The following is a 23661-nucleotide window of genomic DNA, read 5'->3' as shown; positions in this document are numbered from 1 at the left end:
ACCCGAAAATAAGAAATAAACATAGGCATTACTATGTTGCCCACCCGAAATTAATATAACAGGAATCGAATCAGGGACTCTACGAAAGGTGAACTTTCTACCACTGAGCCACAGCGCTTCTCTTCTATGTTAATCTATCAACTCAGACTAAATTCATAATAACAGAATATTAAAAAAAATAGGAACTATAAATACATATACTAAACAACTAATACAACAAAGCTTGAGAAGACAGTGGAAAATGTTACCATGTAATTCGCGTAGCTTTGTTGAGTAATAATGCATATTTGCAAAATGCTCTCAAATATGAAATTAACGATGTAAAAAACACTAGATAAATATTCATTTCCTGACTAGCTACCGTTGTTTGCCAATGGCGTCTTTCATTAACAGTCTCGACAGTAAGTATCTGTTGTTTATGATGAGTTTCAGTTATTACGACTTTATGTGCATGAATACATTTATAGAAAACGAAAATGTTTTTACCCTAAATTTAAGCTATATAGAATCACCAAGTGTATGACGCTTCTTTATCTCTGAAAAAAAAATGACATGTGTCTCCTTTGGCTTTTTCAGTTTTATAAGTTTTCTCTAGTCTGTGCTCATTTCAGTTACGTATAGTTTAGTGACTCGGTAAATACCAATAGACAATTTCAAATAACATTGATTCCTTATTAACCCTTTAGAGGAGCGTGACATAGGTACACCTTGTCTCAAAAAGGTTGAGCGCATTCTTTACTGGTGTTTTGAGGCAATAATTTTCTAAGTCCAGCTTCGGGTATCTTCGGGAAAAAGTAAGCCAGGTTCGAACCTCCAAGCCAGCCTTTGCAATCGGGAAAAAGTTTGCAGATGTGTTTTTCTTCTTTTAAATATAATAAGACTTGTTACCAAGTGTTAAAAAAAAGCAACATTGATTGAAATACTTAATGATACAATATTTCGAAACCTTTTTTTTCAATCTCAGCACATGCTTGTTTGTCATTTAGCTCTCCATACGTAATGGAACATTTAAATACGTTAACGAATCTTTCCATATGCAAAAGAATGCTCAAAGTTAAGAAATAGAACATAATTATCACCTGAGTACTAAAATAAAAGTCAAAGTAGAACAGAAACGGCGTTTGTAATGGATATGAATGTCATAATTATCTTGAGATCCGTTATACATCGCTAGAAGGTTGTGTTAGCTCATTGGTAAGCTGTCGGGTTTCAAATCATATGGTTGAGGGTTCGAATCCCGTCTAGGCTAATCCTTTTTTTAAAATTATATTTTCCGCAATGCATGAAAAATTATATAAAATAATTACATTAGAATACATAAGTTGTGTATATATAACATAATCATTGCACAACATAGTAATTATTATGTTTAAAATATAACATCTGAGATAATTTTCACAGTAGGTCGGTATTATATATGAGGATGTAAATACAAGTTAAGAAACTCGTTCAATAGCAATAAATAAATCATGTAGTGTATTTATTTGCAGCTATTTGTCATATAGAGGGTAATTCTCAACATTCATAATACAGAATGTCATTTATGTTTTTGAAAAGTTATTGGATGCATAAACAGAAGGTATAAACAGAGAATCCAAAGTCGGAACGCTCGCAAAAAAATTCATGAACCCCAAAGGTCACGTGAGCAGACTGGAATTGTCCTTATGAAGCATGCCACAGCAGAAAGTCTTTACATAGATTTTCAATTCAATTCCTGATATATGCTTTTGCAATGTGGAGGTGGTTATGCCTTGAGTCGCCCTCTCTCGCTCGCTCGCTCGCTCACTCTCTATTTATACAGAATATAAAAGTGGATTTATGTGTGTATTTCAACATAATTCTGATATATCTAGAGCAATTTTAACTATATTTCTTACAGTCTGGAAAAAGAGTACTTTCGGGATACATATCAAAAATGCTAGAAACGGGTCGATATTAGTATCGAATCTATAGTTTCGTGGTCGCTTAGGTGAATAGTTCTACTTTCAATTCAAGTCCAATTAAGCTTCCATTAGCACCCAGGGTGGTTACGTAGCGACATAAAGATATCGAAATCATTCGATATTAGAATCGAATCGTAAGTTTTCAGCGCCGCTAACAGTGCAGCATTTCCCATTAGTCCACATTAGTCCACATTTCACATTAGTCCCATTGCCTAGAGGGCAACATATTTGCAGAGTGCAAAGTTTAAAACTTGAATAATATTTTAATTTTTCCGTATGAAAAAGTTATAAATCAAGAGCAAATATACTATTTCACGAACAATCCTCTTTTACTATTTTAATATGTTTAATAATAGCATAAGAAATCTAATAGTAATTCAGAACATGTTTCACAGTTGTTATTTTTTGTTACATAGTTGTAGCTGTAGCATGTAGTGAGTGGAATTTAACTGTAATAAATTCACTAATTAACCATATTCGAATTAAGTTTTATTTTTAAGTTCGGGATGAAGGGGTGGAGAAATATGTAGTTATTGGGGGCACCGAGCTTTTCTACATTTTACTTTCAAGATCTCCATTTTTCTTTTGTCATTTGTTTCTAATAAAAAAAAGTTCAGTCACTTTTGGATTGTCATAGGATAGTAGGAGTTGGATTTTGGGATGCAGCCTGTGAGATTCTAGAGGAGCTAACTGCTTGAAAAAATATTTTTGAATCATCTGTAACATATGAAATAAGGATATGTATCATAAAAAATTGAAAGTAACTATGTCTGCGTAATCATCACGGTCAAATTGCAAAGTCAAATGAATTGACGTTTGGTATATAATCAGGCTCCATTCCCAACTGGGAAGTTACCATACGCGTGTCACTTTCATTATAATACATATCCTTAGGGGGAGTAGAAGTCCGAATTTTTGCGAAAAATTTAGTATCTTACAAGCCGTTCAACTGAGAGCTGAAATTCAACATATAACTCTTTATTAAAAATAAAGAAAATATGTCCTGGCATTTTTTAAAATTATCTTTTATGAGCGGGGGGACGGGGGTGCATTTTCTATATATTGGAAATTGGTAGTGGGTTGATTTGTAAAAATAATCGAAAACGATTGATATTAGTTGAGAAACAAATTGAGTAATGCAAACTAAAGTTCTTTTTGAATTTTATACCCACTGCTTTCTATTTATAATTGCTGAAGCTGGTGCCATAAAGTTAGAGAAAAATGGCCATAAAATTTGTATTCTAAACTTAATTACATTGGCATTTTCAATTAGTACGGCATGCTTAATTATATAGAAAATTAGTTTCTCTCTCTCTCTCTCTCTCTTTTTTTTTTTTTACGTTGGTCTACTTTTCCTTGATTTGAAACTTTCAAATTTCACCCTATTTTCTACTGAAATGTGTCTGTAAGGCAACAAAGAAATATATATATATGATAAATTTAAATTCATTTTAATTTGGAAGATGAGAAACACTTTGCCATTATATATCGTAAAGGTCAGACCCACCAGTATTGTAACAGAGAGGTGCTTGAGCCATTGACGGTAGAAATTGAAACTCCGATAAGTGATAATTTCACAGTCTTGTTTTATTACAAGTGTAACCTCTTTAGTCAATGGAGAAGAGGACGTGGGCCATCGGTCAGAGTTGATGTCGATGGGTTTTGGTGGTTCGGAGTTGGTCGCAATGGTTCAGAGTGGTTCATAGTTGGTGGTGGGTCAGAGTGGATCACGATGGTTGATGGGTCAGAGTGGGCCAATGGGGCATTTGGGTGGTGGGTGATAGTGGGTCATGGTGGGTCGTGGATCAAATTTTCATTGACCCACACCATCTCTGGTTAAAATTGTACTAAAGATAAGAGGGACCGAAGATGTATGTCGGCTATTATGCTCAAATTTTGCTCATGGATAGTACTCCACCAGGAAGCAATAAATCTGAAACGGTTCACGGTATCACCTTCTAGAACTCGAGATGTAGGGGTTTGTCTGATTGGCTAAATTAAGACGTCAATGATTTATCCTTCAACAACCAAGCTTTTTATGATCGTTTCCGTGGGGAAGTCAGGAGAACACGTGCCTAGTAATCGTAATATTGATAGTTTGCGTCCACCCCGGGTATTTGTTTTGTGTTTTTTTGATTCAGCTAAATATAAACAAAACACACATATAGGCATTTTGACATATTTCGGGAGAGTAATTTTGTGGTTCGTTGGCGTTTCATCGCGTCTCTGCTGCTGGTGGTAAAGTTTTCAAAATGGAACTTGGGCCACCACGGATCGTCGCTGCGGGGCCACCAATTTCTGGCGAGAGGTCAATAGTTGACCATCTGTAGTCCACCGACGCTTACAGCTTAGAGTAATGAACGATGTCTTTGCCTTGTAGAGTTCATGACTACCGACGTCGGCAGTCAACTAGCTTTTAGTATTCCTTTACTAACCATCTATTGTTCATGTTTGTACACGGTGTTGTCTAATAATAATAATAATAATAATAATAATAATAATAATAATAATAATAATAATAATAATAATAATAATAATAATAATAATAATTATTATTATTATTATTATTATTATTATTATTATTATTATTATTATTATTATTATTATTATTTGTAGTAATAGTAGTATAATTGATGATAGAATAATTATTGTCTATGTATTGTCTAGGTAGGACTACACACAGGATTTGGCTCGTTTTGGTTCGACTTGACTCTAATCCGAGTCGAGTTGGAAGATATTTTTCGCGCCGAGTCCAAGAGTAGACCTCAAAGATGTCTGTTTCGAGTCGAGTCGAGTTTCAAAGGAAAGTCGTTCGTGCCCATCCCTACTAATGAGAGCTTAATCGGAGTTAAGCGAAATTGAAAGTCTCACTATTTATCTAAGCGACCCCGAAAACTATGAATCTAATATCGATCATTTTCTAGCAATCTTTTATATGTATCCCCCTCCCATTCACCATAGGTAACCCGACAGCAATCTTTTTGAAACTATAAGAAATGTGGTTAAAATTACTCTAGACCAGTGGTTCTCAATCTAATTCCTATCACGATCCCCTTTTATCACACGCTCTTGCCAGCGACCCTTTTATAATTTGTTTTACCTATTTCTATAATGGTAGAATCCATTTTTTTGTTTATAGTGAACAGTGCCATGGAAAATCAGTGCCCGGGGCGAGAGTATAGTACGATGTCACCGTATATATGAGTGACGTCGACAGACTAGCTACGAAGCGCCACCATGGTTGGCACGAAGCTCAATAACATTTTCAAAATAAACCCTACCTTTCCTTAATTTTGAGCACATTTTATTACGTTTTTCCTTCTATTTTACACATGTGCACATGTACTTTCCTAACATGAGTAACACACTTCCTCCGAAATGTGTGGCCCCTTTTTTCGGCGCCCGGCACTGACAGTGGATACAGTAACTGTAATATCTATATTCCCAATGTCGAAGGTGCTGGTTCAAGATGGATGTTAAACTCCTTCATTGAAGAGGCCATTAACGTATCCGATCTAAGCCCACAACTTCTTGACCAAATAATAGAATGATCATGCGACAAGTCTTTGCAACTGTAACGAGGACTTGGACTTTTTTGTAACGAAGACTTGGACAAGTTCTGCCTGATGAGGAGAGAAGAATATCCTGGTCTGGGGATTGCTGCTTTAAAAGTAATAATTCCATTTGCTATATCGCACTTGTGTGAAAGTGTGTTTTTTTATGGTAAACATTAAAACAAAGATAAGAAATCGCTTATCAGTTGAAAATGGTTTGATAATGTTCGTCATGAAGATTGAACCGGACATTGCTGCACTAGTGAAATTACACCATGCTTAGGTATCTCATTAGGTTTTAATTTTAATTGTATTTCAATGTGCAGGTTTTGTTGCATGTGTATTTTTCTAGTATTTCTATATACAGTTCTCATTAGTTTTATATCATACCTCTTTGATTTAAATTCATTTTTAAACAACTCTACTAACTAACTAACTCTATGGCCTATGGAACCCGGAGGTTCAATGCCGCGTTCACAAAAGCTCTGCACTGACTTCTATCCTTAGCCAATTGGATCCAGTTTCTACTTTGTATTCTTATCTCAGCGAGATCCATCTTAATATTGTCCTCCCATCTGCGCCTAGGTCTTCCTAATGGTCGTTTTCCGATTGGTCTTCCAGTCAAGATTTTGAAAGCGTTTCTACTTTCTTCCATTCTAGCTACATGACCTGCCCACCTAAGCCTTCTAGACTTGACAATGTTGGGTAAACCGTATAAATTATGTAGTTCCTCGTTATGAAGTTTCCGCCATTCCCCATTCCCGTTCCTCTTGGGTCCGAATATTCGTCTAAGGATCTTGTTCTCAAATACTTTCAGTCTATGTTCTTCCCTCAGAGTAAGCGACCATGTTTCGCAACCATACAGAACAACAGGCATGATTATCGTTTTGTATATTTTAAGCTTCAAATTTCTCGACAGAATTCGCGACGACAAGAGACTTTGAACCGAATAGTAACACGAATTCTACACCCTTTGAAAATGTTCAGTAGACTTATTTTTTATTGTTCTTTACAGTGTGTATAAAAAATAAAAGTATGCTTATCAGAACAAAATTAAAAATAATATTTAAAAATAATATTTAAAAATAATTTCTGGTATTAGATTCTAACTACATTTATCTCTTCCGCCTATCTTCGCGATTCCCTAGGGGCCGCGACTCCCAGGTTGAGATACCCTGCTCTAGGCATACATGAGTTATGTTGGAACATACATACATACACTTTTATGTGTATAAATGCAGATAAGAGAGATATGAGAGAGAGCGATTAAGGAATTGCCGCTTTACTTTTGCGATTCGCGAATTTCTTGCGTGACAGTTTGGGGCTAGCTAGTTTTTTGTCTTGGACCACGATCCGATTTTCGATATGCTCTACCTAAATGCTGTAATGCGAATATTGAGAAGTTATCTGCGATGAAAGTAGCTGCAAATAAATACATTACATAACTTATTTATTGCTATTACACGATTTTTTAAATTTGTATTCAATATTCACACATAACACACCGACGTTCTGTCAATACCTCAGATGTTATATTTTAAAGATAAGAATTACTTATGTCGTGAAATGATATGAATATATATATTCAACTGATATATACAACTGATGATATGAATATATATATTCAACTGATATATACAACTGACGAATTGTAATGTAACTATTTTACATAATTTTCATGCATTGAGGAAAGTAGAATATCATAAAAGAATTTCACCTGAACGGGTATCGAACTCACGATTTTAGCGCTCGGTGGTGTACCACTGAGCTAACAGGACCGCTTTTCGGAAGCTGCTTCTGAAATATAACTGAGCTCATACGTAAATGCTCTTTTCCGTATGGAAATCACAATGACGAAACGAGAGTGTGAATACATAGTCTCGAAATATTGTATCATTAAGTATTTCAATGTTACTTTTTTCTACACTTAATACCATTTCAACATGTTTTATTATATTTAACAGAAGGAAAAACATATCTGTACATCGTTTCCCGATTACTAAGGTTGGCTTTGGAGGTTCGAACCAGCAGCTTTAGTTTACTGTTTTCCGAAGATACCCGAAGTTGGACTTCGAAAGTGTTTGTCTCAAAACAGCTATCATCATATTGCTCAATCTGTTTGGTATATGGTATATGTTTTTATACGTGTAAAGTCAGTATAACAATTCATTCTTTAAACAGCTTTTCGTATGTATTAATATTTCTTTATAAAAACTGTTTTTAATATTATTATTACGGCGCACCATTTTCAGATTTCTTTCGCGAGTCGTTGACCAAGTCGTTCCCCACCAGCGTTGCCAGACTCACAGCTCGGAATTATTCCAAAACCTGATCGAACTTATGCTAGATTCGGTCAAATTATGCTAGATCCTCATAATTACTAATTCAGGAGTTTGAAAAAACGAAGTTGAGATACGATAACGTAACTTAAAATACACAGAGAGCAAGAATGCATGGATAGAACTCAATACTTCACGCACCAAAATTTTAACTCAACTAAATTAATGCAGTCGTTGCCAGATTCAATGGCGTATATGTCGTATAAATGAATGCAAAGTTTTTGTTTACATATTTTGAAAGAAAATTACTTCGCAGCATAAGCGGAGTTGGGAATCGTCTGCTGGGGGGGGGGGCAGATTTTTGGTCGGTCTCGGAGCTGTCATTTCAGGAATAAATATGATCATGAAGTCAGAAATAAAGATGAAGTTGTCAAAAAGTTGGGGGGAGAATGGCCCCCATAGCTCCGCCCACGCGTCGGAGTTAAAGGATTAGAAAACCCTGGGTGGAGCCACAAAAAAGCCCAAAGACGTTTCGAACTTACTTCGAAAAATAAGACTGCCTGTATGGTTTACCGACTGTATGAATCAATGGAAGAGGATACATTTCTGCCGTTCTTTTTCTTCCCACGACCAACTTCTTTCTCATCTCCAGGTTTTACGGCTTTTCGATAAACTTGCTGAAATTGTGCTAGATTTGGGCAGGATGCTAAAAGCAAAATGCTAGATGCTAGAGACATGCAAATTATGCTAGATCTAGCATCATTATGCTAGATCTGGCAACGCTATTCCCCACAATAGGCGTGTCGTGCAAGTAACCAATCACACGTCAGGTACTAGCTTTTACCTATTGCTTCCTTCTCACAGCTCAGAACATTGGTAACTATGGATAGACGTACAGCAGTAATTACTTTATGGAGTTGGAAGGTTATTCTGCAACTGCAGCTAGCAAGCGAGTAGGTGTCCCGGCCTCTACAGGAAGGCGATGGATTCGGAAATATGGTGCTACAGGTCAGACTGATAATTTACGATCTCCTGGTCGTCCGCATGTGTCAACCGAAGCCCAAGATGCGAGATTAGTAAACGAAGCCCGGTTAGACCCACTAAGGACGTCTAGACAGCTAAGGGAAGTTTCTCTCTTTCCTGGTAGTAAGCATACAGCTCTGCGAAGGCTTCTTCATGCTGGGTTACGTGGCCGTGTTGCTGCCGTGTAGGAAAAACTCTCAGGCGACCACAAAATTTACCGTCTCGCGTTTGCACAGGCGAATGTGGGTCTCAATTGGGAAAACGTAGTTTTCTCAGATGAGTCCATATTCACAACATCAAAGGAGGGACGCCGTTTTGTGTATCGTCCGAGAGGCACCCGATATGACCATGGATATGTGGCTGCTTGCAATCGCAGTGGCCATGTATCTATTTTATGTTGGGGTTGGATTTCTAGTCGCGGAGCAGGACAGCTTCATAGAATTGAAGGACATCTGGACAATGCTCAGTACTTAGACATTATCAGTAATATCATGGTGCTATCTGTACGAGTATTTCAGCCTGATGGTGTAATTCAGTTCCAGCAATACCAGTCGCCAATACATACTTCCCGTGTGATTCAGGAATGGTTCGCAGGGCACCCTGAGATTGATTTAATCGACTGGCCGCTCGTGGAGCAGACCTCAATCTCATGCAAAATATGTGGGCAGAAGTGAAGCGTACTCTAAGGGAAAGTTGGCCTGAGGCAGATCCACCAAGAACTCAGGATGACCTGTGGCATCTTGTTTCCGAAGCATGGCTGGAGGTAGGGGAAGGAGATAGATTTGTCACCCATGTAATAGATTCCATGCCCAGAAGAATGGAGCGTGTAATAAATTCAGAAGGGTCTTGGACACAATATTAATGTCCCCGCCTTAACTCCCGAAAACAGCCCTTTTCAGGGCTACTTAAACGCTTCTGAAAATATTTCTAGAAGTAAACCACTCCTTGTATCCGATTTCTGTGCAATCCTACCAACAAAAGAATGATAATTAGCTGTAGGCTTTGAACTCAAGACCTCTTTATTGGCAAGTCCGTACTCTACCAGTGAGCTAACATGAACACGCAAACCCAATCTGAAGAAACACGATTTTCAATTTCTGGTATTCGATGACAATGGGTGATATCAATAAAAATAAGTAACTACTCCTGAGAAGTCCTGCTCGAGAATCGGAGTAACTACAGCTGGAGTAATCTCCTCCCTCAATTTCGTATCAATAAAACAAGCCACTACTCAGGTCTAGTCTGCTCCAGATTTATGAACGTTTACTCGCGCTTCCTCTGCACGTAGCACTGAGTCGTATCAATAAAAGAAGTGATTACTCATTTCTCCCATTCATCGCGCAGTCATTTCGTTGTTTTTAATATATGGCGTAGTATCTTAAAAGCCATGGAAGGGGCAAGTAGCAACGATAGCTTCAATCAAAGTGCATTTGTGGATATTGTAAAAGAGTTTCCAGTGGTACTTTCAAAGTCACAGCTACCAGAAAGTAAACGAAGGAAAGCCGAAGCTTTGAATGTAATTACAGTGAAATGCACCGAAATATCAAATACATCTACGACTGAGACACAAATTCAAAAGAGAATCTTTAATATTCGAGCGAGAATAAAAGAAAAATAAAAAAGAAGAAAACAATTTAAAAAAAAAAAACGGGAAAGAAGAAAGTAATACTAAAACCATGGGAATGAACCTATTTGAGCTGATGGATGTTGATTGGAATCCAGCAATATCAAGATTAACACGACAAGCGCATATCACGTGTTATCCAAGGTCTTTGTAGATTGTTTGGCTTTAAGAACGAAATCAGACACTTGGCTCCTTTGTTTTCTTTTTTAAAAAGTCCAGCCACCCACGTCATAAATCACGTCCATCTGATTGCGTTTTCCACACCATACGTGTCCCCTTTCGCCTTGACATAAACTAAATACATTCTCATGTATACACCCTTATACACCCTTTCTATCAACGTTGAGTTGAGTTGATTATTAGTTTAACGTCCTTTTCAGTAGCGTGCCTATATGAGACAGAACCCACTGATTAACGTGGAATCCAAACCACATGAGCTCCTGCCGGGAATCGAACGCGGGTCTCCTATGCCAAAGGCATGTACGCTAACCGCTTAGCCACGAAATAGCTCTTCCTATTAACGTATTACTCTTCAAAATACTAGGTTTCTTTAATGCCACTTGTGTATAGTCAAGTGCTCCGATAGCACCCGGAAATGTATATTGTTCTTGCCACTCTGCCTTTCCTGTTTGTATATTACGCACACTTCCGGAAACAATCCATTTTCAGGTAGTCATAGACAGTACTTTGAGCCATACCAGAATCCCCTGACATTCCGACCTGGAATCCCAGATCACTCACGTAACGCAAGAAAACCCAGGGCACCGATTTCTCTGTAAATTTGGGGGGGAGGGCATTCAGATGCAGAAGGTATATATATCAGGATTTTAAGACAAATTGCACTCTAATTATGTCAAATATTGTATATTCATAAATACAATAGGGAGCCCACATGAGTTTTGGGGAGCCCGGGCCCCCTCAGGATCGGCGCCCTTGAAGAAAACCCGCATCTTTTCATCATTACGTAGTCCATCACCCCGAATTTCGGTTGATTCTCCTTTAAAAGTTGTGCTAATCACTACATTTTCTTTCATAAACTTATAATGCTTTTTGTAATCTCCATTTCCAACATTTCTATGCAGTTTATAAGTTTTTCTACGTAGTAAAACAATCATACACTCTGCCATATTTCGCACGGAGTCACCTATTTAGCTTGCTCCACAAATTTGGAGAAGTTACTAGCATCACAGAGGAGTCTTTGATTTTTATTGATATCAAACGCGGAGTAGTTACTCGGCTCGAGAATAGAGGTGTGGTTACTTCAAAAGGGCGGGGCTTCTCCGAGGTCAGCCGAGGCGACTAGTGCTCAGTTCTCTTTTTATTGATACCAATGCGAGTAACTACTTTAAAATTGGGCGTAATGAGTAACTTCTCCGTTTTATTGATATCACCCATATGATGCTGATATACTTGGCAAATGTTGTATTCAACTTGGGATATTCCGCAACACACACACACACACACACATAAACAAAGCGAAAGAGAGAGAGAGAGAGAGAGATGAATATACAAAAGCATATTCAACGTATTCGAATGAGACTCTAAGTAACGACATTCCGTTCTAAAGAGAATTTGTGTTTCTTCCCGTGACGTTAAGGGGATCGGGAAAAGTTATGTGTCTTGAAGCAGGATACGACTTTGGATACTCTGTTTATACACTTTCTATATCCGTAGGAATATATTGTATTTCACGAATGTAAATGACATGCTGTAATGAGAATATTGATATCATTCATGAGAATATTTGTCATACATCTGTATGACAAATAGATGCAAATAAATACACTACATAACTTATTTATTGCTATTAAATGATTTTCCTAACTTGTATTTACATCCTCATATATAATACCGACCTACTGTGAAAATTATCTCAGATGTTATATTTTAAACATAATAATTACTATGTTGTGCAATGATTATGTTATATATACACAACTTATGTATTCTAATGTAATTATTTTATATAATTTTTCATGCATTGCGGAAAATATAATTTTAAAAAAAGGATTAGCCTAGACGGGATTCGAACCCTCAACCTTATGATTTGAAACCCGACAGCTTACCAATGAGCTAACACAACCTTCTAGCGATGTATAACGGATCTCAAGATAATTATGACATTCATATCCATTACAAACGCTGTTTCTGTTCTACTTTGACTTTTATTTTAGTACTCAGGCGATAATTATGTTCTATTTCTTAACTTTGAGCATTCTTTTACATATGGAAAGATTCGTTAACGTATTTAAATGTTCCATTACGTATGGAGAGCTAAATGACAAACAAGCATGTGCTGAGATTGAAAAAAAAGGTTTCGAAATATTGTATCATTAAGTATTTCAATCAATGTTGCTTTTTTAAACACTTGGTAACAAGTCTTATTATATTTAAAAGAAGAAAAACACATCTGCAAACTTTTTCCCGATTGCAAAGGCTGGCTTGGAGGTTCGAACCTGGCTTACTTTTTCCCGAAGATACCCGAAGCTGGACTTAGAAAATTTTTGCCTCAAAACACCAATAAAGAATGCGCTCAACCTTTTTGAGACAAGGTGTACATATAAACTCAGCCGATCGATCCGTTCAGGAGGGTGTGGCATATAAACACATCTGGACGGACAGAAGAAGTCATTCAATGTTCAATCATAGGCTTGGATGGCTCAGAGGGCGTCCATTTTGTTTTCCTCTCTGAAGACTGATACCCTTCCCTAAAGAGGAGGGGGGGTGCGCGATGGCTCAGTGTACAGTGTTCACCTCTGGTGCATAGAACCCTTGGTTCGATCCCAGCTCGAGCCAAGTGAACTTTGTGGTGGACAAACACCATGTGCGTAGGTTTTCTCGGGGTCTCTCGTTTTTTCTCCTTTCTTCATTCCACCATTTCCTTCATTTCTCATCATTATCGTCTCCTTTAGCCTAGTCGGGAAAACCGTGGAACGTAAAACTTGAAGATTTCATTTCATTTTTTCCCTAAAGGGTTAAAACATCACTATACATTTATAATATTCAGCGAAAATATTTTCAATCAAAAATGAATGCAGAGAATGGGGATGTGTCTTATACGTAGTAAATACGGTAATTTAAATGTAATTTAAGGTTTATGCAGTGCGTTAATTGACGGAGGGATGCTAAGGATTTCTCCCTCATAAAAAATATCCCGCTTGACAAGAAAGTTTTTCATCCCTGACAGGAATAACATTTTTCCCCTCTGCCTTTTTTTTTAATCTTGAAAATAGAAATAATGAACGACTTTTATTAGGACTAGCTTGGGAGAGTAATACTCCCGGAAGTAGAAACGAGAAACACAGTTCTGATTGGTTGGCGTTATCTACTTCTTACCACGTTACCTTAAAATAGCAGAAATCAAACACTTACTGCTGTCGGCCTTCGTGGCCGAGTGGGCTAGTGCTATATGCTAGTAATGAAATACTCTTTTGGCGTGAGTTCAAAACCGGCCCGAGGAAAGTTTTTCTTAAACCTTTTTTTACGTTTTTATAACACTTATTAAATTAAAATAATATGAAAATAATACTTAAAAAAGTGATTTATTTACTTTTGTGCAGATAAGTAGTTGTAGTACTTATGCCCTTGTACTCCATGATATAGGGCTCGTTTTGTTCCCCTTGTACTTCATGATATAAATTTTGTGACCAACTTAAAACAACTGGCTAGGATAGCGTGTAAAACAGCTGGCTAGAGTAGCGCACGGAAAAACGTACTTGCGGGAGTATTACTCTCCCGAGCGGGTCGTCCTTTATTTCGTAGAGTGAAACTTTTAAAAAAATCATTTAAAACAGTTTATGAAACATCTCGCTTCTCAACATTTTTGAAGTCGTTGAGTCACAATTTTTATTTCTTGAAATATTTATCTATTCATTTTCTGCCAGGAACATGCTAAACGGGCTCGAAGGGGATGAAAAGGTTACTAACTATTTAGATTTGTAATTAAATACATTAATTACAAATTAATTAGATTTGTCTTTCGATGCCGTCAATGTCACAATATTCACTAAAATGAACGGTGATATAATTTCAGCTGCAATCATCTAATATTTGTAATATTTATTTATTTATTTATTTATTTTCCCTGTTTTGACACAATATGGAGAGTATCTCCTATAAGTTCTACAGTTGTCAAGTACGGTATATAAATGCAAATTGTAATTACAGCTTATTACACCATTTGAAGTACAAAATTGTAACAAACATCACATGTTAAATTTGTTACATCATTACATCATATTCATACATCGTTATCATTTGCAAATTTCTGAACTGAATAATATGCTTTAGAAAGTAACAGAGTACGAATTTTGTTTTGAGTATTAAAATTTACCTCTTTATAATGTGATGGTAACATATTATAAAGTCTCGTACAATTTAAATAAACATTTTTTGGTACTTGGAGTAATTTTGTTGTACTACGTAAATGTCGTTTAACTGCCGCGTGTTGTATGCATGAATATCTCTTGTTTGTACAAACATCTGTTTGTTTTGTTTCACGAAGTGTATAGATTTGTATAGGCTTGGAAGGGTTAAATTTTTTGTGATCTAAATATTTGTTTACATGATGTGCTTTTATTTAGTCTGAATATTATTCGTAGTATTTTCTTTTGTATCCGAAATGTTTCTTGACTGCATTCGGATGACCCCCCAAAAATAATTCCAAAACTGAGGAGTGATTGAACTTTTGCATAGTATATCGATAATAAGCTATTTCGTGAAACTGTATCACGTAACCTAAAGAACGCAAAACATAAAGTAGTCAATTTTTTATTTAATGTTTTAACATGGGTTTGCCAAGACAAATCATCATCGATGTAAACACCAAGTAATTTTGATACATTAGAATACTCAATTTGATTTCCATTAATGTTTAGCGAAGGGAAGGATGGATTATTTCCTGGAAAACGAAAGTTTATTGCGACTGTTTTATCTGTATTTAGGAGAAGGTTATTTGCATTCTACCAAGTAACTATTTTGCTTATAACCTTTTTTGTCTTTACCAACACTAAATTTGGGTCTTGTTCAGTAATAACTATATTTATATCATCAGCATATAACATGCATTTTGTGGGGTGTAAAGTTTTTATCAGATCATTTATGTAATTATGAATAGAGTAGGGCCTAAAATAGAGCCCTGAGGGACACCTCTGGTAATTTTTGTTTCTTTCAAGAAGAAAGTGCAGGATCGATTCAACTTTTGTTATTTGAACAGTTTGGCATCTATTTGTTAGGTAGGATGAAAACCACTGGTTTGCTACGCCACGTATGACATATTGAGACAATTTATTTAGCATAATATTGTGATCAATTTTGTCAAATGCCTTTGACAGATCGATGAACAAACCTATAACATAATTCTTATTATCGAGTGATTTCAGGACATCTGTAAGAAAACCAAATAAAGCGGTATCCGTACCTTTATTCTTCTGAAATACGTGTTGAAAAGTCGAGATAATATTATGATTTATTAAAAAATTGCTAAGACGTTTTGCCATTACTGACTCAAATATTTTTTAAAATATCGATAACACTGAAATAGGTCGATAATTTGTCATGACATTTTCATCACCCTTTATAAAAGTTGGAAGAACCTTAGCATTTTTAACTAGTGTGGGAAATATATCGTTTTCTAACGAGAAATTTGTAAGGCAACAAAGTTGATGTGTGATATGTTTCGCACATTTTTTAATTACAATGGAAGGGACTTCATCCATACCTGAAGAACTGGTGTTTGATAAGGATTTAATTATTCCTATTATCTCATCTACAGAAACTGGATATAAGAACATAGACTTTGTGTTTATTTCTCCTTGATTTATGAGTTTCTGTATTATTTTTGAGTGATCAGTATTATTCGTTTGATCAGCTGAATTCACAAAATGATCGTTAAATATATCTGCAATTTGCTGTGGATTGTTTATAATTTTACCAGTTAGTTTAAGATATTCTACACTCTTAGGCCTGTTTGTGCCAAGAGTTTTACTGATTATTTGCCACATTGTTTTAGTCTTATTTCGGGCATTTAAAATCAAGCTATTGTTTCGCATTAATTTTGCTGCCCTTATGACCTTCTTATAGGTTTTCCTATACAGTTGTATATATTTCTTTAAATCATCAGATTTAAAGTTACCAGATTTAAGAATCTTATTAAATCTTATCAAATTGGTACTGGATTTTCTAATTCCATTTGTAATCCAACTTTTATCAATGCGTTTCGAAATAGTGCGACTTTTTAAGGGAAAAGCAATATTAAAATATACGAAAAGCATATAAGTAATACGCAAATACAATACTACTTACGACCTACTGAACAATTGAAACATCAAAGCAAAAGTCACAAACATATTTTTTGAACTGGTTGAGAAATAGCAAAGTTCATGGAACCATAGGAAACAACTGGTCAGCGCATCCATTTATCACCATGTTCATCTGACGAGTATAGTTTGCCAGACATGGGACACTGTCAGTATCGTCATTATCTGTGGATACATAGTCAATTTTATTGCTGGAGCTACTTTCACTTGAAGTTTCTACAGGTTTTCCTTTGCTTCTTATGTCTTTCTTCTTTTTACTGTATGAAGGCTTCGATTGCAGTATATGTTCTTTGCATATAAGATGATGTTCTTTTTAGCAATGGCTGCTTCAAGTTTATGTTTATTGGGGAGTTGGTAACCAAAATAGCAGATCCTCGGCAAACAGATGTCGATGCTTTCACCACGGAAATTGCTCTGGTATGATGTGGACTGACAATAGTTGCTGAAATTGTCTAACTAATTGTGCTAGATCTAGGCTCATCAGTGGTTTAGGTCCTTCTTCAGTTCAAGGCTTGGTCAGTGTGTGTGTGCAATGAAGCTTGTCTCTGTAAAGACACTGGGCTTGAAGGGCATTATTCCGATCTTCCAAAACCCATTTACTACAGTATCCACGGTGGCTGCACGTAGTATGCCTGATTAGCAATCTAGGACGGGCCGTCACTAATCATGGCGGATCGCAAAATTGTTCATTCACCCAATTCTGGATAGATTGAGCATAGAATGTGTTGAAGGGAACATAAAATGCATTATCCAGTAAAAAGCACAATTTACCTGTTGAGTGTGGAACGAGGCATACAATTGAAACTTCATTGTTCCTTCCCAAGTCAATAACGTTGCTCGAATTACGCGGTAGTTCCCGTCTAAGATAAGCAGTAGTGGATCTTGTTTGGATGAAAGGATATGAAGTGATAAACCTTTTTCGAAAAGGAGGCCGCGGTGAATCAGTGGTAGAGCGTTCACCTCTGGTGCATGGGGTCTTGGTTCGATCCCAGCTTGCGCCAAGTGAGCTTTGTAGTGGACAATCACCATGTGCGTGGGTCTTCTCAAGCAACAAATGTAGTTTATGAATACACCTTGAATGAATTACCAGTTTATGACGTCCACACTAATATTACTGATACATAGGTCCTATGTTGCCAATCATAGTGATTTTTTAACTTACTGATCTACTAATGGATTTAGAAAACTATAAAATCTTTGATATTTACGCTAGCTCCAAAGTAAAACATTTGATTTTTTTGTTATACAATCATTATGCAATGTGATGATGCCACTTTACGGAGTTATTAAGTTATTACAGCAATGGTAATCCCCTTCTACGTAATTCTAGTAAATAAGAGCATTAACTGAACAGTTGAGAAGTGATGGGTAGTTTGGTTCTTTTCACGGAATCCATTCATTTCAACCCATTCTAAACATGGATTCGTTTCTTCGGATCAAATCCTTTAGGTTAGTTTTAGACGGAAGCATTTATCGTAGCAAAAATCGTATCATCGATATCCTACCGTGTAAAGTAGCAAATGCTATAGCATTTCCCATGCCATGGCATATCCTATGGCATTTCTTGTCGATAGAACCTGCTCTATTTCGTAGCATTTTCCCCAGCATTTCTGGTCCGATTGCAGCGCCGTGGTGTATTAAAAAGAAGCGAAAGATTTTGTGCCAAATATCCGTGCTCTTTGTTTTGTGTGGGAAATTGAATTGTAGTAAAGAAAAATGAGTTGGAGTAAGGATACTCTTTGCCCACATACTTCTTTGTGATTTTCGTTTTTTAATATGACCGGCGAGAACTGTTGTTACAATTACTATAGCTTTAGTAACCTCACGCTTAATTTCGGAGCCATAATTGCGCTCTTCTCCAGTGATTTGTTTGCTACGTCACGACAGATGCTTATCAAAATGCTACCGTTTAAAAGCACCATATACTTTTGATGCCATAGAATATTATATGACATTTTTGGCAGCACATCTGCTACGAGAAATGCTACAATAAATACTTCCGTCTAAAACTAGCCTTAGTTTCGCAATGTTGGATGACTCCGAGTTCTTTAGTTTTCCAATTTGATTCCCCCAAACAAGGATTCGTTCCTTTCTGGATCAAATCTTTTGGTTCCGATAAGCTGAATGCACAGGCTGAATGGACCTTATACAGAGTCGTTTTGACGCATGATTAGCAACATACTAAAGGCCTGACTACTGCAGGAAACATGTTAGTCGAACTCTTTAGTATGGCACTAATCACGCGTCAGAACGTCCCTGCATAAGGTCCAATGTAAAAGAAATGCCAAAACAAGTAGCTTTTCTGCTTTTTTTTATTCTTAAAATTTACTCAAATATAAATACCAGCAAGTACAAAAGAAAACTCGTGGACCTTGATTCCATTTGATTCTCGTAGATAGGCCCATATAATTTGTTGATTTTGTGTTGCTTATATTGCTCAATTTAAATAGATGTAGATTGAAGATTCTCAGATTTTTGTGTTACGTACAGATATTGCTTGCTTTTAGAACATACGTATATTGGTGTATTGTAGAAGATTTCTCTACTGTCAATAAGCCTCGCGACTCGAGATATTCAACATTTTCAAAATAATGTATGTCGACTTTAAATAGAGTTTGTCAGGAAAACCCTTTTAATTTTGAAGACATTATGATGAGAGACGTTGAGCTATTAGATATTACAAAAATGCAGTAATTTTAATCCATTATTCCTCCTGTTTCTAAATATAATGACATCTGAACAATTTCAACGTCAACAGTAAATGACGATTTTTACGAAACAGTAACATTCCACATAGTAATAGCACATAACACTTTTGGAATAGTGTTAGAAACAAACTTAATGGAGAATTTAAAGCAATATTTCCCCTTGTATCGAAATTTGTGTGGGGTATTTTAAGCCTTCATCTTTCTTCATCGCTGCAGAAAGCACAGCGGTGGAATTAGGGCCGGATTAAGGAAAGGGCTTGGGGGGGGGTTAGCCCTGGGCCTCCAGGTGGACAAGAGCCTCCACTCTGTTCAAAATCTCAACTGGCTATCTAAAAAGAACCACGAAGATACAACATCACCATGAAATAAAATATGACGAAAAATATTAAACACATTCCCTTAACTTTCCTATTTTTTTTTTAAACAGAAATGCATTAGGTAAAGTCAGCAGGGCAATATATTTTCTTCTAGCCCCGGGTCTCCAGATGGGTTAATCCAGCCCTGGGTGGAATGTGTACTTTCTGCAGTTATTTTCCTAAAATAAATAAATAAATAAATAAATAAATAAAAATAAAAAAATAAGAAACACTACACACCAAGAAACTGTTGCCAAATTCCAACTGTTACTTGTTTCCAGTTACAAGTTCAACGAGGGAAAGGGTAAACATTGTGCGTCAGAGAGAAAGAGAAGGAGGATTTAACAATGAAATGAAATAAAGTATTTTAGTTTTACGTCTCAGGCTTACGTCGTGTAGGGTAAAGGATACGATGAGAATTAATGTCACTAAAAAAGCGGGAAGAAACAGAAAAACCCGAAAATATCCATGTATATGGTGTTTGTCTACCACAAAGCTCACTTAGCGCAAGCTGGGATCGAACCTCAGCCCCACAGAGTAGAAGTGAACACTGAGCTACCGCAGCCTCAAGATTAATAAAGTAGCAGAAACGATGAAGAAAAAGTGGAGAGGTGTTCAGAACATCAGATTTAAATAAGATAATCCATCTTCTTTAGAACTTTATCCTAAGATCTTAATTATTCAGTAACAAAAATCGGGTGTGGTTTGTAGCTTAAACTAAAATACAAAAGTGGCTGCAGTGAATCTAAACATTACGTAGAAATGTCTTTTATTACAGGCCTAATAGTTGGTTGTATGATGTATGTTCTTCATCAGTACTTGAGTTTTCTATCATAAGAGTCATGAATTTGTCACATGACTTTTCCCTCAAAATCAATATAAATGAAAATATATAGAAACTAATAAGTAATGATTTATAAATGTAATAACAGCATAATTATATCAGTCGCACTAAAAAAATACAAATAAGCCACAAACTTAAAGTGCCTCTTGTTAGACATTACGTTTCAACGTGAAAAAGGGCGGAAAGGTAACATGTTAATGTGTGTCCTCCCTTGCATCATGGTGGTTGTAATATCCACAGTTATCTTCGAGGGTATCAGTGAGAGTGGGGTAGACATGGAAATTACAAACAGTCCAGTATCCCAGTCGAGTACCTACTACGTAGAACAAACGCTAGTAAAACGGGAAGAAAAAATTCAACTTTTAGACATGTACGTGACGACCAGAAATTAAGTTGAAATTTTAAATAGGTATAAATATTAACATTTGAAATTTTTGTAGAAATCAGAAAATTTCTTTTAGTATTTTCGAATTCTGTTTAACAAAATGTATATTTAGTTGCTATTTCTTTTGTTACGAAATTTTAGTTCTTTTTCTTTCTTTTGCAAAAGCAGAAATAACAGTTCCGAAAAGCCTTCGTATTTTATTTTAAGGAGAGACCAAATGAAACTCATTCGGAGCCCATATATCCATTATCAGTAGGTGTACAGGAGAAACATGCATACATGATGACTATGTCGTGGTATTTGCAATTCAAAAGTCCCCGCAGGCATCCAGGCACTTGTCCCACTAGCCGATGAATTTCGCCTAGGTAGAAACCAGTCGGTTGTTGGGCGAACCATTCATTGACTACATTCTGAATCGAAGCATCATTGTGGAAACGACGACCCTTTAGTGTCTTCTTCAGTACACAAGACATAAATATCACAAAGTGACAGGTTCAGGCTATACAGTGGATGTCACAGCATCTCCCATTCGAACCATCGGAACAAATCCTACAACTATCCAGCAAGATTAGGCAGGCGTTTTTGTGTAACACGATAATTCCTGGTGTTAACATCCCAGATGTTTGCATTTGATGGCCCCCTGAAGACAGTAAATGTAATACAGTAGCGTGATTAACTCTCCTGATTAACTCATGGTCCTCTACAGTCAAAAATATTGATACTTTGAGTTTGCTAGCTGACACCTGAGACTTGAACTTTTTGCAGTGTTGTCACGACAGGTGCTTCAACTCCATACTGGTGTATTTGGAACTCGGTTCAAAGTGGTAGCATAATGAGTCATGCCACAATCCTCAAAAGGAAATCAATCCCCTCTGTGTGATATCAAATATTGGGGAGATACGCACATACACTCTCGTTTTTATCTCTCTGTAAGCATCTATAAGCACCTCAGGCTCTTAACTATTGTTTGTGCTGTTATTCAGTTCGGTGACTCGCTCGAATACTCGCACGTCTATTGTTCTGAACACACTCATCCATTACAGTACAGTTGTGATCTGTGGAACAACATGCACCCGGCCGGGATGGAGAAGATAGCTTGTTGTACCATTTGTGCGAAACATTCGTGCCCAATCGATGACTCTCGCTCATCAGACTTGGACGGATTTGGGATGGTGAATGCCATGGTTCAAACCTTATTCCTACAAAGACAGAAAACGTTTCAGATTGATTATTACACTAACACCACAAGTATACATGCCACTACACACCACTACAACAATACAATCGTATGTCATCAACTGTTTCTACCAGGGCTGTCGAACGGGTTTCATTTGATCCTCTCTTATACAATAAAAGCAGCTAGCGCTGATGATTCTGATTAACTAGTCAATTTTGTGCACCAAGCATGATAAATAAATAATATATAAATTAATGATATTTATTTCACAGAGATTTCCCTCAACGATATCAGGGACTTTATTACGTCTTTCTGGATACATCTTACAATCAAAGATGAAATCATAATTGTTTTGTTTCTTTTGGTGGTATGGCTGTGGTATCAACGTCACTGTTTTTGGCAAAAATGCGAGAAGATGATCGAGAAATATGAGTTAGACCTTGACTGCTCTCAACGAACAAACGAATACTTGTCTCGCATCATGAAAGCTAAAAGTTCGACAGAGAAGCTGCTGAGAGCTTCTTTGGAAACGGCGCAAGCAGAAACAACTATTGTTCGCAAGCAGCTGGTAGAGCGAGAGATTGAGCTGCTCCAGGTTCAAAAACAGCTGCATCTCCAGCCACAGAAAACTGGAACCAGGAAGAATTCACCAGAAACACCCACAGAGAACATTGGAGATTGCACCAAAAGTCAGGTGGAGAAAGTAGGAGAATAATTGTGGATTTACGACAACAAAGTTGTTTGTTTATATTCATGATCACAAACAACTATATATCTGTTTGGCAGATTTTTAAGAAACAAAATCTAGAATGTAAAAGAGAATTCTTGGTACCTTCTGTTTTTATTTTCCCTCTCTCACTTTATGCAATAAACGTCCTTAAAATAAAAGTGTTAGTTTTGCTATTTACGTCTGTCCCAGAACGTGTATGAAAAGACTTTGTAACTTTCTGAGAAATAGTGGTAGTTTTATATTCGAGGGACATTCCTAAATTAAGTCTTTCCACAAACACAACGTCTAATTTTAAATTTGCTCAATGATCTCCCGTATCCTCTTCTTCTTAAGGTATAGCTTTAATTAAAAATTATGTCGTTGTATAGAATATACACGTTTAAAAAAAAAACATTTTTATTTTACATGTCGCATTTTTTGCCTACCTCTATCTAAAAAATTCAATAACTAACTTTGCATCATGATCCCTTCCTTGTGGGCACTGATGACATGCCTGGATTACTTGCCTGCCTTTAAGCAGAAAATGAAAAAAAAAAATGCTTTATAGAAATTTATTGACGCATAAACATTAATATTACTTAAATAATTAATATTTTTCTGACCAGAGTATGTACTTCTCTCTTAAAATCGAATTAATTCGTAACAGTTTCCATAACGTAACGTTATCTTCTTCAGATGTTAATTGGCATATGAAATATGGCAATTAACGTCTGAGGAAGAT

The 23661-nt window shown here is 36.4% G+C and overlaps 1 protein-coding gene across 1 annotated transcript; it reads left to right on the top strand.

The window, feature by feature from the left end:
* The first annotated feature begins 251 nt into the window (after positions 1-251).
* On the top strand, positions 252-23092 carry LOC145693154 (uncharacterized). Its single transcript, XM_081768897.1, has 2 exons — positions 252-401; positions 22483-23092. Exons 1-2 carry the CDS (start codon positions 374-376, stop codon positions 22923-22925), a joined length of 471 nt encoding a protein of 156 aa, XP_081625023.1. The 5' UTR covers positions 252-373; the 3' UTR covers positions 22926-23092.
* The last annotated feature ends 569 nt before the right edge of the window (positions 23093-23661 follow it).

Source organism: Thermobia domestica, chromosome 8 (genome assembly GCF_964235325.1).
Source record: "Thermobia domestica chromosome 8, izTheDome1.hap1.1, whole genome shotgun sequence".
Lineage (NCBI taxonomy): Eukaryota > Metazoa > Arthropoda > Insecta > Zygentoma > Lepismatidae > Thermobia > Thermobia domestica.
This window is presented reverse-complemented; position numbering and strand designations above follow the sequence as displayed.